We start from the raw sequence: 16229 nt of genomic DNA, 5'->3' as shown, positions 1-16229 counted from the left end.
GTTTGAAAATGGGCCAGTACTGGGGTGAGGGGGCAAGCGGGTTTCATGTTTCTTCACTTAAAGATGGGAAGAGACAATGACCAGGAGGCCAGAGAAAGTCCCTGAGAGAAGGGCAGAGCAGTGGAGACCAAAGACACTAGGAATCTACTTAGCCTGGGGAAGCTGGAGCGAGCCAGAAAGGTGGTGCTTGGAATTCAGATTCATTCAAATCCCAAAAATGAGTTTGAAGGATTCTCTCAGGTCAGCCTGGGCCCAGGCTGGGCTGGGCTGGTGAGGAGAGGCAGCTGGGCTGCCCAAGGAAGACAGTAGCAGGGAAGCAGGAAACTGAATAGGGCCAGACATGGTCTGGATATCTAAATGAGGAAGAGCAAAAACAATGAATATGAATGTAAAAATCCTAAAGAAGATAGTAGGAGACTACATGATATCAAAAAGATTAGGTCAGCTGGGTGGCACAGTGGACAGTGGCCCTGGATTCAGGAGAACCTGAGTTCAAATCTGACCCCAGACACCTGACACTTACTTACTAGCTGTGTGACCCTGGGCAAGTCACTTAACTGTCATTGCCTGACCAAAAAAAAAAAAAAAGATTATATATCGTGACCAAGTGGGATTTATAGCAGGAATGGGGTATAGAGTGTATTCAGGGCAGACTGGTACCTCTGGTGTGAGGGCTGCTTTCACCCATTCTCAGCTTGTTTCCACGAAGCTGCAGTCTATCCAGCAGACACACCCTGGTAAACCATTTCGGCACACGGGCTACACCAGGCTGAGGGGAATCAAGGGGTCTCAAACCTGATGGTGAATTAGGGTGGCATCCACCCCAAGCATGTGATGGCATCCCCTGGTGGAATGAGAAGATGAGACAATTTGTCCCTATGGCCATGAAGGCAGCTTAAGTAAGGGCTGGGCAGAGCTTGGGGAGACATCACAAACACTCGGGTCATCCACGACGGCTCAAGCCATCGCCAGTTGTCTTGGCTGTGTCCGGCCACTGGACTGTGATGACTCTGGAAGAGATGGTGAGGCCGATGACTTTGTGAAACACAGCCTCACTTTCATCCACTTCAGGCACTCTCACCATTTGACCATTCTGACCAGTCTCAGCATCCTGTGCAGCACTCTGGCAGCCTAGGTCATAGGCTCTTCTTCACACTGGAAGTCGCAGGAGGATTCAGGAGCCCCCTGGGTGTGTGTGCAGCCTTTTAAGGACTGGGTCAACTCATCTGCTTGTATGAGGAAGAAGCTAGAAAATGTGCCCTAAAAATTAGCTGACTCTGGCAGGGTTACCACACTATGCAGGGACCCCTCCATGGGGTCAAAACACAAAAGAGAAACTTCTGCAAAGGTGATTCCACTCTCCATCACTATGGAGAACGAGCCTACATTTCTAGACAGCCCCAAATCCAGAAGACCTGAAAGACAAACCTTTCTTGTTGCAAGAGAACTCAGGAAGTAATCCATCCAAATAGCAGCCCTGAGTGAAACAAGGCTGGCGAGTGAAGGCCAGCTCACTGAAGTTGGAGCTGAGCAGCCACAATGAGAGGGAGCCATCAAAACTTGTCTAGTCAGCAAGGTCGTATGCCTATCAAAAGGAGCGAATGACAGCTTCATGACAATGGGATTGCCACTTGCAGGAAAATGCCATGCCAACATCAGTGCCTCTGCTCCCACCATGACAAACAACTATGGAGACCTGGAGAACCTTCTCATCAATGTGCCACAAGAGGATCAGTTTTTAATTCTGGGACCATGTTAGAAGAGGCTAAGACATGGGGCAAGCTAGGTGGCGTGGTAGATAAAGCACCAGCCCTGGATTCAGAAGGACCTGAGTTCATCCACCCTGCTCCTTTGGCACCTGAATCCTCCTGCGACTTCCAGTGTGAAGAAGACCCTATGACCTAGGCTGCCTGAGTGCTGCACAGGATGCTGAGACTGGTCAGAATGGTCAAATGGTGAGGGTGCCTGAAGTGGATGAAAGTGAGGCTGTGTTTCACAAAGTCATCGGCCTCACCATCTCTTCCAGAGTCATCACAGTCCAGTGGCCGGACACAGCCAAGACAACTGGCAATGACTTGAGCCGTCGTGGATGACCCGAGTGTCTGTGATGTCTCCCCAAGCTCTGCCCAGCCCTTACTTAAGCTGCCTTCATGGCCATAGGGAAAAACTTCTTTTCTTTTCTTTTTTTTTTTTTTTTGCAGGGCAATGAGGGTTAAGTGACTTGCCCAGGGTCACACAGCTAGTGTCAAGTACCTGAGTCTGGATTTGAACTCAGGTCCTCCTTAATCCAAGGTCAATGCTTTATCCACTGAGCCACCTAGCTGCCCCCACTCCTTAAGTTTTAAAAGCAGGATAGTTTGTCTATCCCTGAGAAGGCAGAATTTAATTCAATCAAAAATTAAAATACAAGTGAAACTTAGAGAGATGCAGGATTCTTGGATCAGTAAGATGGCAGATGATATTCAGTTGTATACATATAGGAACAACCCAAAGCACTTTTCTGATGCCCTGAAAGCTTTTTATGGGCCACAAACCCATGATGCATCTCAACTACTCAGTTCTGATAGAGCTACATTGATTAGTGATAAGGACATGATTCTGGAGAGATGGGCTGAACACTTCCATAAGTGTTCTCAACAGACCAAAACCAATCAATGCAGAAACCATGGACTGTTAACCTTTATACAGAGGCTTTTTGTTTGTTTGTTTGTTTTTGCAGGGCGGGCAGGGCAATGAGGGTTAAGAGACTTATCCAGGGTCACAGAGCTAGTAAGTGTCAAGTGTCTGAGGTCAGATTTGAACTCAGGTCCTCCTGAATCCAGGACTGGTGCTATTCCACCTAGCTGCTCCCACTGAGGCATTATCTTAAGAGACATCAGGTAGTCCACACTGGAGAGAAACCATATGAATGTAATCAGTGTGGAAAGGCTTTAAGATCCAGCTACAGTCTAGCTGAACATCAGAGAATCCACACTGGAGAGAAGGCATATGAATGCAATCAGTGTAGAGAGGCCTTTACAGGGAGGTCTGGTCTTAACCAACATCAGGCAGTTCATATTGGGCAGAAACCTTATGAATGTAATCAGTGTGGAAAGGCTTTCACATGGAACTCTATGTTTGCACTATATCAGAGAATCTACACTAGAGAGAAACCTAATGAATGACATCAATGTGGAAGGTTTTTACACAGAGAGACACTTCCCAAACATCAAAGAATCCACACTGGAGAGAAATATTATGGGTGTAATCAGTGTGAAAAGGATATCAAATCTAGGAAGTGTTGATGTTCATTGAAAGATCCCTACTGGAGAGAAACCTTATCAATGTAACCAGTGTGGAAAGGTTTTCAGATCCAGCAGCAATCTTGCTGCCCATCAGAGAATCCATATTGGAGAGAAACTATATGAATGCAATCAGTGTGAAAAGGTTGTTACAAGGAGAGCCACTCTTACTCTAGAGCAGACAATGCACACTGGAGAGCAATTATCCCCAAAGAATTATTAAATGGGGTATATTCTTTGACCAAGGAATACCAGTAATAGATATATTTCCAAACATGATTTGAGAAAAAGGAAAGGAACTTATATGGTCTAAAATGTGTATAACAGCACTCTGTGTGCTAGAAAAGAGACCCTTTATCTCTAGAAAAGAACTGGAAATTTCAGGGATAATGTAAACGTGGGAATAAGTTATAATATATGATTGTGATGGCATACTACTATGCTATAAGAAATATTATGGGGCAGCTAGGTGGCACAGTGGATAAAGCACTGAGCACTGGCCCTGGATTCAGGAGGTTGCCAAAGCCAAGCTGTGCATAGGGAGGGATTACATATATATATATATATATATATATATATATATATACACACACTCATACACAGAGGGAGAGAGAGAGAGAGATGAGAAATTCAAGCAGAATGAAATAAATGTGAACCAGGTAGCCAAGTGAGGGTCTCAGAAAGACTAACTGAGGATGGATTTTATAGATCTTACAGCATTGAAGAAATGCCTTCAACATCCACAGAATACTGTGAGCAGTGGAACTGTTGAATTTGCTGTGCTTACAAAGAGCTAATCTCTCTTGCACTGACAGTAGATACTGTAAAACCTCTAAGACTCATTTCTTTTTATCCCCATATCCAAGTCCTACCAGGTCTCTGGGATTCACCCTTTTACTTTGACATCTTGCACAGTTCAAAACTTACTTTTGTACCTGTTCTATTTCAGTAGCTTCCAGAGTCGGTCTCCCATCTTTCATCTCTTCCCTGCTGTTATCTAGCTGAGACAGATGGGAACAGTTATCTAGCTTCTCTCCTTGGAGAGAGCTCTACAGCTGCCTTTAAAAGGCCTGATGCTACATGAAAATGAAAAGAAGGCAACATCAATGTTATTTCAATTTGGGAGATATTTAATTCTTGAATATGCTTCTTGTAATATATCCTAGATAGACATATAACAATGGCCTAGTAAATGCTCTGCCTCAATCAATGGTAACTAAGCTTTACTAAAGCACCAATAACACGCCAACTTGGTGCATGCAATGTTGTGACATACTTATCAATCAACAAGTCAGCCTGCATATTATAAAAACCAGCAGGAATGAATGACCTAGTCCTGAACCAGGCAGAATCAAGCCAATGAGTTACAGAGGCTTTGACTGCTGTCCTTAAGGCCTGGAGGAAGGGTACAGCCTAAAACAATAGTAGAACGAAGCCTTTAGCTAGGACTAACAGGGAGATTTGTAAACACAGCCCTGAGACACAGTGGAATTAAGAGGCAATTGAGTTGGTGCTGCTAGGGGGCACAGTAGGTAGAGCATTGGCCCTGGAGGAGCCAATGGAGGAAGAAGGATTCTCTGGCCACTTCCATGATGTGTGTATATGCTAACATGTACCTACTTAGATTGGAGAGGTGTGTCAATAGTTGCCCTGTCTTAGGAGCCTTATGGTTTGAGTAGACTTGGCCCTTTCCCATTGACCATAGTCTGTGGAGATTAGGCCCTTGGTACTCAGTTACTGAGTCAACAAGCACATAAGAGCTTGAAGCCACAGGGGAACAATTTTCTGTTCATAGTTCCAGGGCAGGAAAGCATGTCTGTGGTTGCTTGCAGACCAGAGCAAGGGCCAGGAGAGTAGTAAACATACCTCTTCTTAAATTTTACCACCTTGGAAGAACTAAAAACTTACAAACTCCTAGAAATACCTTGAAGAACAGCTGCTCAAAATCCCTGAAGCTTGAGACAGTGGGCTCTCCACCCTGGAACCAGTGTGCCACCTTAACAAGGAGTTAAAAGTCAAGAAATAGGCTGGTGGGGTGGGCAGCTAGGTGGCACAGTGGATAGAGCCCTGGCACTGGATTCAGGAAACCTGAGGTCAAATCCGGCCTCAGACACTTAACACTTACTAGCTGTGTGACCTTGGGTAAGTCACCTAACCCCAATTGCCTCACGAAACAACAACAACAAAAAAGAAATAGGCTGGATTTATTGGAGGTGGAGCCAAGATGGCGGAGAGGAAGCAATAAGCTGCCTGAGATCTCCTTCTGTTCCCTCAAAAAGAACATTAAATCAAGCCTCTGGACAGATTCTGAAACTACAGAACCTGCAAAGAGACAGAGAGACACAGTCTTCCAACCAGAGATAATTTAGACTTCAGAAAAAGGTTGGTCTGACTCAGACAAAAGGGAGGCACAGCGCAGGGCAGCAGCCCAGTGCTGAGGGGGTCAGGGCAAGTCAGCAGGAGCTGCGGGCCACAGCCAAACAACTGAGGCCCCTGGAACCTGGCTCAAAAATCTGGTAGCCCAGTAGGACAGTGGAAAAACCTACCTGCACTAGCCGAGAGGGCAAGTTGCCAGCTGTAGGGCCACGAACGGGACAGGTACGACTAGGCCCACTGATCTAGCATGATCAGTCAGGAAGTGCAGGGGGACGAAATGCACACACTATAATGGCCTCAGAGTAAAAAGTCGGTCACACAGCACCTATACCCCTGCACAAGAAGCCTAAAACAGGGACCCTGGTGCTCCTAGAGCAGACCTCAACTTAAAAAATAAATAAATAAGCTGCAATAATGAATAAGAAGCAAAAAAGAGCCCTCTCCATTGAGAGCTTCTGTATCAATAGGGAAGAAGCCAACACAAACTCAGATGAGGATAATACCCTCAAATGGTCTACATGTGAAGCCTCACGAGGGAAGGTGAATTGGTCTTAAGAACAAAAAGCCTTCTTAGAAGAGCTCAAAAAGGATTTTAAAAATCAATTGAGAGAGGTAGAAGAAAAAATGGGGAGAGAAATGAAAGCAAAACAAGAAAACTATGAAAAAAGAATCAGCAGCTTGGAAAATGAAGCACAAAGATTGACTGCAGAAAACAATTCCTTAAAAAATTCATCTGGCCAAATGGAAAAAAAGGTACATAATTTCGCTGAAGAAAACAATGCCTTAAAAAATTCATTTGGCCAAATGGAAAAAAAAGGTGCATAATCTCATTGAAGAAAACAATGCCTTAAAATTAAAATTGGACAGTTGGAAGATAAGGAATCCATGAGACACCAGGAATCAGTCAAGCAGAATCAAAAGAATGGCAAATGGACCCTCCCCTTTTTCATGAGTCAATCAACTTGAAGAACCTCCCATTTCTGGGAGGAGGACAGGAAGTAGGAAGTGGATGCTGGCAGAGGGGATCTTCCTTTTTTGGTTTGAGACATTGGCTTTGTGGCAGGATTTCACATGGGCTGTTAGGAAAGATTTCTGTCTCTCTGGCTATACCTAATAGATCCAAGCTTTAATAAATCCTTAAAAGCCTAAACTCTTGGTGAATTTATCAATGATTTTAGCCAGTTTCCCCCAAAACTGGGGGAACAGATTACAACCCACATTTAGATTTTTAAACAACACATAACAGTCAATCATACTCCTCCTGACCTGTTTTTTAGGACAAAGGTCTCAGATCCCCTCCTTCCCCTCTGGCTAACAAAATCACATGGTTCAAGGAGCCCTGGTCTCAATAAGGTCTGTTCCTGATTTGTGCCCATATAAGGAAGAACTGCTTAGGGATGGGAATACTGCATTCTGATTAGCTAGTTTTTGCGCATAGATTGTAGCCCTTGAGTAATTGGACCAATGATGAAAAAGGGGAGGGTCCATTTGCTTTAGGGACAAGGGTTTAAAACAGAGCTTGTGAGCCTCCTTTCTTTGCACTCACTAGCTGCATACTAGGGTGCCTCCTTCTCACAAGAAGGAAATAAAAGAGCCTTTGTCACACCTCTGCTGAGTTCCTGAGAATTATTGAGAAGAGCATTGTTTTCCCTCACACAAATATATTAGAAACCCCAGCTAATTTTCCCTACACTTAGGACAGGAATAGGTGACCACATTTAGTTTTACTCATCACAGAGTCCTCAATTACCAATACCCTGATTTATCCTGTCTGTCCAATGGTTTACTGGGAGGTGCCCACTGAGTATGCTACAACTTCTTAGAACCAGACATAAGAGTCGCGTGAATCAGGTGGACATAAAATGTGGAATACAGGGTATGCAATTAAAAGGAAAAAAAAACTAGAAAAAGAAAAAATTAAAAATTTGCAATTAAGTGCTAAATTGGAAGGCCTAAAAATTAGATTAGATTAATTAAGTTGAGACTAAAACCACAAGTGAATTCATAAATAAAACTGAGTTGGTTTTATGAAAAAATAAATGAAATAGATAAAAATTCACTAATATGATCTTGAAAAGAGAAAAGGGAGAGGAGTATATGACTGGGGGACAGATCTCTGTGGAAAGCTGTGGCTCCCACCATTTTCTAGAGCTGTATCTGTTTTCAGTGCCTACCTGGCTCACCAGAACAAATAGACTTCAGGTGCTTGAACACCATCAGAGGACCCATTCCCTGCCCCAAGGAAGCAAAGACTGTTTGGGAAAAGTATTTCTGCAGTGGCCACACCATGGTGAGAAATGGCCTTTGTGCCCTGAATATTATGTCTCAATGGTTTTCAATCTGAGGCCACACTCTTCAGGCTACGAGGATGTGTTCAGTTGCTTTTCAGTCATGCCTAACACTTTGTGACCCCAGTTGGGGATTTCCTGTCAGAGATATTGTGGTGGTTTGCCATTTCCTTCTTCAGCCTGATGTAGGCTGAATTTAGGGTCAAATCAATAGTGAGTCGTCCCAAAAGAATTACAAGACTTAGCGACTCAGTTTCTCAAGTTTTATTGCAAGACTTTTGACCACAGGGAGAGAACCAAAAGAAATATAGAATGGTATCTCTCGAATAGGGAATGAAAAGATAGTTATATTTATAGTATGGATAAATTGAATATCAGTCTCATTATTATAATCTCTGCTTTAGGGAGGTACAGGGGAGGGTTTAAACTAATTTGGAGTTCCTGGGATCCTAAGCCAACCCACAAGGCAGGTACCTTTTTCTGTGGAGGTATGTTTTGGGAGTTTACACATCATAAGGTGAGGGGCAGCTAGGTGGCACAGTGGATAGAGCACCAGCCCTGGAGTCAGGAGTACCTGAGTTCAAATCCAGCCTCAGACACTTGACACTTACTAGCTGTGTGACCCTGGGCAAGTCACTTAACCCCAACTGCCTCACCAAAAACAACAGTAACAACAACAACAAAAACATCATAAGGTGAATCAGGGACAAATGTGGCCTTTTCTGTGCATGTATCTTTCTGATTCCCATGCTTAATTTCTTTGTCTTTTTTCTTTTTTTATGAGGCAATGGGGGGGTTAAGTGGCTTGCCCAAGGTCACTCAGCTAGTAAGTGTCAAGTGTCTGAGGCCAGATTTGAACTTAAGTCCTCCTGAATCCAGGGCCGGTGCTCTATCCACTGCAGCACCACCTAGCTGCCCCTGCCATGCTTAGTTTTAAAACATCTTCATTTATCATTTATTCCTAGTTTGAGTTTCTATAGCCTGTCATTTTTTTCATTGTTATAGTCTAAAGTTTTCATGGCCTCTTTCCCTCTGTTCCTGTTATGGGTACTGATTTCTGTGGGTAAGAGAACCCAGCATTTTGACTTGTAAGTTATCCATTAACTGGGATCTGAATCCCTTTTAGAGCTCATATCTGAATTAGAGCTTGGACCTTAGGTTTTTCTGTTAACCCCTTTTTGCTTCCTACATCAAGTCTGTTTGTATGAACAAAGAAACTGTGGGAAATAGGGTGAGGTGATTGCCCAGGGTAACACAGATAGTAAAAATCTGAAACCAGATTTAAACTCAATTCTTTGAGGCAGCTAGGTGGTGCAATGGATAGAGCACCAGCCCTGGAGTCAGGAGTACCTGAGTTCAAATCCAGTCTCAGACACTTAACACTTACTAGCTGTGTGACCCTGGGCAAGTCATTTTGTTCCGTCAAGGAAATATTTTGTTTCTTGAGGAACAAATGGGGGGAATGTGGTAGAAAGTTTTAACAGTCGGTTAGATAATGGAGAGAAGCCAGTTTTTTTTTTAGGACCACCCTTTTGGGGAGGAGACCAACAGCATGAGCTACGCACACCAGTCTGCCTGCTATGCACGCCAGATTGCCTGCTGAGCACTAGACTTCCGGGGTGGGAGCTTAAAAGGCAAGGAGAGAAAGGAAGTGGGGCCTTTTTCCTGCTCAGCTGGTCTCCTGGCTGCACTGCACAGACAGACGCTGACTGGAGTTTGACTCGGCCCGGCTCTCGGGTAACAGCACGCACTTGACTCGGTCTCTCTCCCCAAAGGTGGCCTTGGGTTTTGGTGAGTTTTATATGGAATATAGACTAAGCCTAGACTTAAGACGATTTGTATTGTATTTCTACTTTCCTATCCTTCTAATCAACATCACCTTGTGACTACCATACAATAAAAGCTCTATCTAGAAAACCAGAAGCTTCTTCCATTTATTAGTCTGGGAGATAAATTAAGGGAAAGGTTAAGTAGGGGAGATTTATGATCTAATATCCAATTTTAATCTCACAACTTAGCCCCAATTGCCTCACTAAAAAAAAAAAAATCTAATCAGTGGTCACCTTAAATTAGAAACATATAGCACCAATCTTTGGGCATTAAGTATTTATTAAAGTATATTAGGGGTTAGTAAAAGGAACATGAGTAGAAAGAAAGGAAAAGGGGCAGCTAGATGGTGCAGGGGATAAAGCACCGGCCCTGGATTCAGGAGTACCTGAGTTCAAATCCGGCCTCAGACACTTGGCACTTACTAGCTGTGTGACCCTGGGCAAGTCACTTAACCACCATTGACCCACAAAAAAAAAAAAACAACAGAAACAAAAACAAAAAAGAAAGAAAGGAAAAACCCTAGCTCCCTGCACCTGTAGCTGCTCCTCCTGCCACCTCCAATGGAAAGGACCTTCTCTCAAAGGGAAGCCCTCTGCAGGCCCACCCAGGCATGGTCCCTACACATACAGCTCCAAGCCAAATGGCTGATAACATTGATAGACAAGACTTACAGGTGGTAACTTCCAGACTTCAGACAGCTTTCAGACACTTAGTCAAATGTTTTCTTTTCAGGGGGGCATCACCCTGGTTCTCGCAATGTCTCTCACAGCAGGGTGGTGGCGCTCCAATTCTCACATACTATGTGAGAAATAATAATTAATGATAAATACCTTGAAGGACCTAGAGATTTCTTAATTCTCCTTTACCCCCCCCCCACTCAAAGTGAGCTCTCCTTGACAGATTCTATCAAATCTTATCTAGGCCAACCCCACCCAACACCAAGCTCAACCAAGGAACCTTGGATGAAGACAGATGACTTCCTCTGGATAAACTGAAGCACTTTACTGATGAGATTAAGCCACACCTAGATGAACAAATTTTGCCCTGACCACTTTGAATGGGGCTCTTGCATTTCTTTATTTGATGTCATCCTTGGACTTGATTTTAATATAACCCACCTCCAATCATGTCAACCAATTAGATTTGATTGCTATGGGACAGACTCCCTATAGTTAGAAGGGTCTATAAACTGAGGCCCCAACCATAAGGGCTCTTTAGTCTGAGAGAGAAAGCGATAGATCATGCTATTAATAACCAACCAGAGATATGAATAAAATGATAAAATTACCCAGATACCATGTCCCTTATTTTTCATCAGGGCCAATTGTCCAAATGTATATCTTTGGAAAACATGATTTCTCTTTCCAAGAAGCAGAGGCCCAGCTGTTGAAAGCAGATCATGGTAGAAGCACCCCTCTCATCCCATCTCCACCAACCAAAGCCTGAAGCCCTTGCCTGGTATCAGTCTCCTCAGAGGTAGCATTGGGAATGGGGGAAAATACTGGTTCTGGGATCAGAAGATCTGGGTTCAAGGTCCATTTCTGTCACTCTTAAGTATGATCTCAAGTATATCAGATAATTTCTGTAGTGAAAGACAGACAAACACAAACACACAGAATGAGAGAAAGAGACAGTCAGGGAGATAGAGACAGAGAAAGAAAGAAACAGAAAGAGAAAGACCAGGATAGACCCCTGGTATTTCAGGGAGTGTGAGAAGCCTCGGGCCAGGTGTGAAGCTAAGACTGGGCTGGCAGGGGAGGTTTTTGTCTGACTTCCTCACTGGCTGTACCACTGTGAATAACCCTTACTACTACCAATGGTATAATCTGCCCCACAGTAGTAATCGGCTTCATCCTCAGGCTGGATGTTGCTGATGGATAAATATCGATTGTCCCCAGAGCTGGAGCCAGAGAAGCGATCAGGGATCCCGTCAGCCCTGCTTACACTTCCATCACTTTTTACCCACATGATATACCGAGGGGCCTTCCCTGGGCTCTGCTGGTGCCAACCAACACCATAATTACTGAATCCACTGCTCAGGGTACAGGTGAGTTTGGCTGTGGCTCCCAGGGAGGAGGAGGCAGAGGAAGGCTGAGTGAGCACAAGCTGGGAGAGAGAACCTGGAAACATAAAAACTCATTAGTGGCTTTGTATAAAAAGAAAGATAAAATGGGCTTTAAGATACTCCCCAAAGAGCTAAGGGTAAGAATGGGGGAGCAGAACAAGGAGTGGTCTGAGAGCAGCCCTGACCTGAGCACACAGTGAGCAGGAAGAGGCAGACAAGAGGCCAGGCCATGGTGCAGGGGACCCCAAGTGCTCTGCTCCCCAAAGAGCTCCCAGCTGGGCCTGGGCTCCTCCAGGTCCCTCTTATCCTGCCCCTGTAAGCCTGGGATGGGCATGGGGAGGGTGGGAGGGGCCTGGATGCAAATCTGGGTCTGATCCAGCCTCTTCTTCCATAAAGGCTGGGTCCTAACCATGGGGTCACAGGTGCTGTGGGGAGGGCCTGTCATGCTGGGGATGGGGGTGGTTCGTTGGTAAACATTGGCCCCGCCCAGCTGAGATGTCATACATGAGGCATCACAGGGGTGAGAGCAGCCACAGGCACAGCCCGCTGGGCTGATCCCCACCTGCCATCCTCAGGCCCCCCTGAATGCCCAGGGCCAGCCCCATAGTGCCCCATAGTGGCTGCAGGCCACCAATCCACTCCATTCCTTTTAAGCAAACATGGGTGCCCCCAGACTCCTGCTCACAGCCCACCAATCCCCCAAGCTAGCATCTGTCCACAGGACAAAAGGATGGATGGACTCAGGAGAGGACAATATTCTGTATGTGTGTGGGAGGGACCAGCTCCTTGAAACTTGTTCTTTTTCACCCTCCAATAGTTACACAAAAGCTTAGTTCATTTTCAGACAAAGGTTTGCTTCTTGATCTTCTCCTTCATTACTCTTCAATCAAACACAGTCCAATGAGGACATCTAGAGGTTTGGTAGAAGTACCATCATTGTTAACCAATGGTGAAGAGAAACCACCCAATGGGAAGGAAGTCCTGAGGTCTCAAATTATCTTTGAATGGAACCAAGTCAGGGGCACTTCTGTCTACACTGGGCATGTGTCCCCACCCATCTGTGATACATGAAGTCCAGTCCATAATAGAGTCTCTGCACAGCTCTAGTTATTGTCCATTGAAAGTCTCAGGCCATTTTCTTCGGGATGATCCAACACATTCAGAATCTTTCCTCAGAGGTTTCCCAATGGGTAGGATGCCATAAACATGCATATAGGTCATGTCTCCAAGTAACTTCCATCAGCCTTTGAAGATGATAGGAGCCCTGAAGGAGACTTGGGGCCTATGTGCAAACAAGGAGAATCCCCTTGGACAGATGCTGACAAAAGAGTATTTACCTTCCCCCACCTCTGCATTGGAATCTAACAAGAGCAACAAGGATGGATTGTATACAAAAAAGGAAAATAACTATTGTGTGTACTGTGGTGGCACCAAGCTAAGGCCTGGGGGTCCAAGGGGAAATTGAAGACAGCCCCTGCCCTCAAGGAGCTCCCACTGAACTGGAGGGTTTTAGCGGCAGGTCAGATGGGCTCTGTCCATGGTCCTGAGGGTGCACCAGCACAGCAGATGGTCAGGCCTCTTCTTTAGCATCACTTGTACTGATGGTGGAATCCATGTCACAAAGGTAAAGACCAGGATGCATCTCCAAAAGTTTGAATCTTTGCTTTATGACTATGGACCCTAGGCTTGGAGCATTGCTACTCCTAAAGCTGTGGGGTTCAAATTCCTGGACTGTCGTCTTCATGATCTGAGGCTAGAGGGTGCTCAGGGTGGTGTTACTGCTTTTTCTTGCTTGGCACAAGCTTCCTTCTGTCCTTTCCCTGAGGCGAGAGGGTTAGCTTCAGCCAGGGTGGCTCTTCTGACCTGTGAGTGGCAGTTGACTGACTGTTGCTAAGATGGTCAAGCCATCCCCCATAAGGGCTACTCCCAGGGGTGATGGCTATGATGGCTGAGCTAGAAGCTGGACCCCTAGTGTTGAGGATCCTGATACTCACAGGGTTCTTGGGCTTGTCTACTTTTGGTGGCAGTTGGTAAGCAGCTGTTGCTTCTGATTCTGAGGATGATGGGTCATTTCTCCCAAATGATGCCTCCCCTTAGGGATAGCTGTGGGGTCTATGCTAGAAGTAGGTGTGGTGGCTCATGAAGCATTGCTATTCCAAAGCTCCTGTGTTCAGGGTTCTGTGCTTTCCCCTTTAGAGTCTGTGGGGAGATAAGAGTCAGTGTAGTGTGGTAAAAAGTTTTAACAGTCGGTTAGATAATGGAGTGATGCCAGTTTTTTTTTAGGACCACCCTTTTGGGGAGGAGACCAATGGCATGAGCTACGCACGCCAGTCCGCCTGCTGCGCATGTCAGAGTGCCTGCTAGCATTCCACTTCCGGGGTGCGAGCTTAAAAGGCAAGGAGAGAACGGAAGTGGGACTTTTTTTCCTGCTCTGCTGGTCTCCTGACTGCGCTGCACAGGCTGATGCTGATGAGAGTTCGACTGGGCCCAGCCCGCGGTTAGCAGCAGCGCGGGCTTGACACGGTCTCTCTCTCCCCAAAGGTGGCCTTCCGCTTTTGGTGAGTTCTATACAGAATACAGACTAAGCTTAGACTTAAGAGGATTTGTATTGTGTTTCTACTTTCCTATCCTTCTAATCAACATCACCTTGTGACTACCATACAATAAAAGCTCTAACTAGAAAACCAGAAGCTTCTTCCATTTACTAGTCTGGGAGATAAATTAAGGGAAAGGTTAAGTAGGGGAGATTTATGATCTAATATCCAATTTTTTTTTGAATGTTATAGTATTTTATTCCATACCAATAATGCATAAGATTTATACATCACTTTAAAGTTTACAGATCATTACACAAATGTTATTTTGTTTGATCCTCACAACAACCCTGGGAGGTTTAACTCTTATTAATAATAATTTAACATTATTAAGTATTAATGATATTCTTTTCATTTTATAGTTGAGGAAACTGAGGTTGAGAGAAGTTAAATGACTTGCCTAGGCTCACGAAGCTAGTACATACTTAAGGCAGGATTTAAATTCAGGTCCTCCTGACTCCAAGTCCAGTACTCCATCCTCTGTGTCCTCTTGTTTCCATCTTATTCTATAGTTTTTTCTACCTTGGTTCCTTCCTTATATTGTATCTCCTTGAAAGCAAGATGGGCTCTTTTTTCTGATAGCATCTATCACATCATAGGCCTGGAGTTAATAGCTTGATACTACATTCTATTTTTTTTAGAATAGAATTTTATTTTCCAAAATATATGTAAAAACAAATTTTAACATCAATTTAAAAAAAAAATTGTTCCAACTTCTCTTCCTCCTCTATTCCCACCCCCACCCACTAGAACTCAAGCATTTCAAAATAAATTATACATGAGTAGTCATGGAAAACATTCCCACATTAGCTACGTTGTGAGAAAAAAACAGTCAAAAAACTCCCAAAACTTCAGACTGAGGAATTGTCAAAGAGAAAAAACATTTTTTTAAAAAATGTGTTTCCAGGGGCAGCTAGGTGGTGCAGCGGACAGAGCACCAGCCCTGGAACCAGGAGCACCCGAGCCCAAATCCGGCCCCACACACCCAACACCCACCAGCCACATGACCCCGGGAAAGCCACCCAACCCCAATTGCCTCACCAAAAAAGAAAAAAAAAAGAAAAGAAAAAAAATGTGTTTCCATCTATTTCAGATACTATCACTTCTTTCTCTGTAGATGGGTTGCCATTTTCATAGTCCTTCAGGGTTATATTGGACCATTGCCTTGCTGAAAATAACCACATGCTTCCCAGCAGATCATTTTACACTATTGCTGTTATTTTGTATACAGTGCATTTCACTCTGCTTCAGTTCATGTAGGTCTTTCCAGGTTTTTCTAATAGTATCCTGTTCATCATAACCTAAATAATGTACCTTAAACTTGACAAAGAATTTTCTTCATATTAGCCCAGCAAAGTCATCATAACTATTTCCCTCCATCCTATTCCCTTCCCATGATATTTACTCTATTTTCCATCTTCTTTTAAACTATTCTTCCTCAAAAGTATTTTACTTCTGACTGTCCCCTCCCCTACTCTGCACTACCTTTTTTTTCCACCCTTCCTTCCTTATCCTCTTCCCCTCATACTTTCCTGTAAGGTTAAATAGATTACTCCTCCCAACTGGGTGTGAATGTTATTCCCTCCATGAGCCAACTCTGATGAGTTTAAGGTCTTTGAGCTAATTCTATGTTCCAAATTTTCTTCCTCCCTCTCTCCTCAACCCTCCCTATGAAATCAAGCAATTCAATATTTCATACTTGTTCCATTATGCAGAACATTTTCACCTTCCTTGAAAGTATTTTGCTTTTTACTACTCTCTCCCAGAATCTGCCCTTCCCTCCTTCCCCTCTCCC

General features: G+C 44.3%; 1 protein-coding gene across 1 annotated transcript; it reads right to left on the bottom strand.

The window, feature by feature from the left end:
• Positions 1-943: 943 nt before the first annotated feature.
• Positions 944-12071, bottom strand: LOC122735131 (immunoglobulin omega chain-like). The gene is made up of 4 exons (XM_043976459.1): positions 12026-12071; positions 11556-11895; positions 1429-1526; positions 944-1131 (listed from the first exon to the last, which is right to left on the bottom strand). Exons 1-4 carry the CDS (start codon positions 12069-12071, stop codon positions 944-946), a joined length of 672 nt encoding a protein of 223 aa, XP_043832394.1.
• Between the last annotated feature and the right edge of the window lie 4158 nt (positions 12072-16229).

Source organism: Dromiciops gliroides, chromosome 1 (assembly GCF_019393635.1).
Source record: "Dromiciops gliroides isolate mDroGli1 chromosome 1, mDroGli1.pri, whole genome shotgun sequence".
Lineage (NCBI taxonomy): Eukaryota > Metazoa > Chordata > Mammalia > Microbiotheria > Microbiotheriidae > Dromiciops > Dromiciops gliroides.
Note: the sequence above shows the minus strand (reverse complement) of the source record. Positions and strands in the feature narration are given on the sequence as shown.

Bases quoted from the DNA above. Each gene is read 5' to 3' on its own strand.
- LOC122735131 (XM_043976459.1), bottom strand. From the start codon at position 12,071: ATGGCCTGGCCTCTTGTCTGCCTCTTCCTGCTCACTGTGTGCTCAG. The intron at 1,527-11,555 runs GTGAGGAAGTCA...GTGGCTGCTCAG, and splicing joins TATTCACAGTGGTACAGCCA to CTCCAACTTCAGTGAGCTGG. The intron at 1,132-1,428 runs GTTTGTCTTTCA...CCTATGACCTAG, and splicing joins GTTCTCTTGCAACAAGAAAG to GCTGCCAGAGTGCTGCACAG.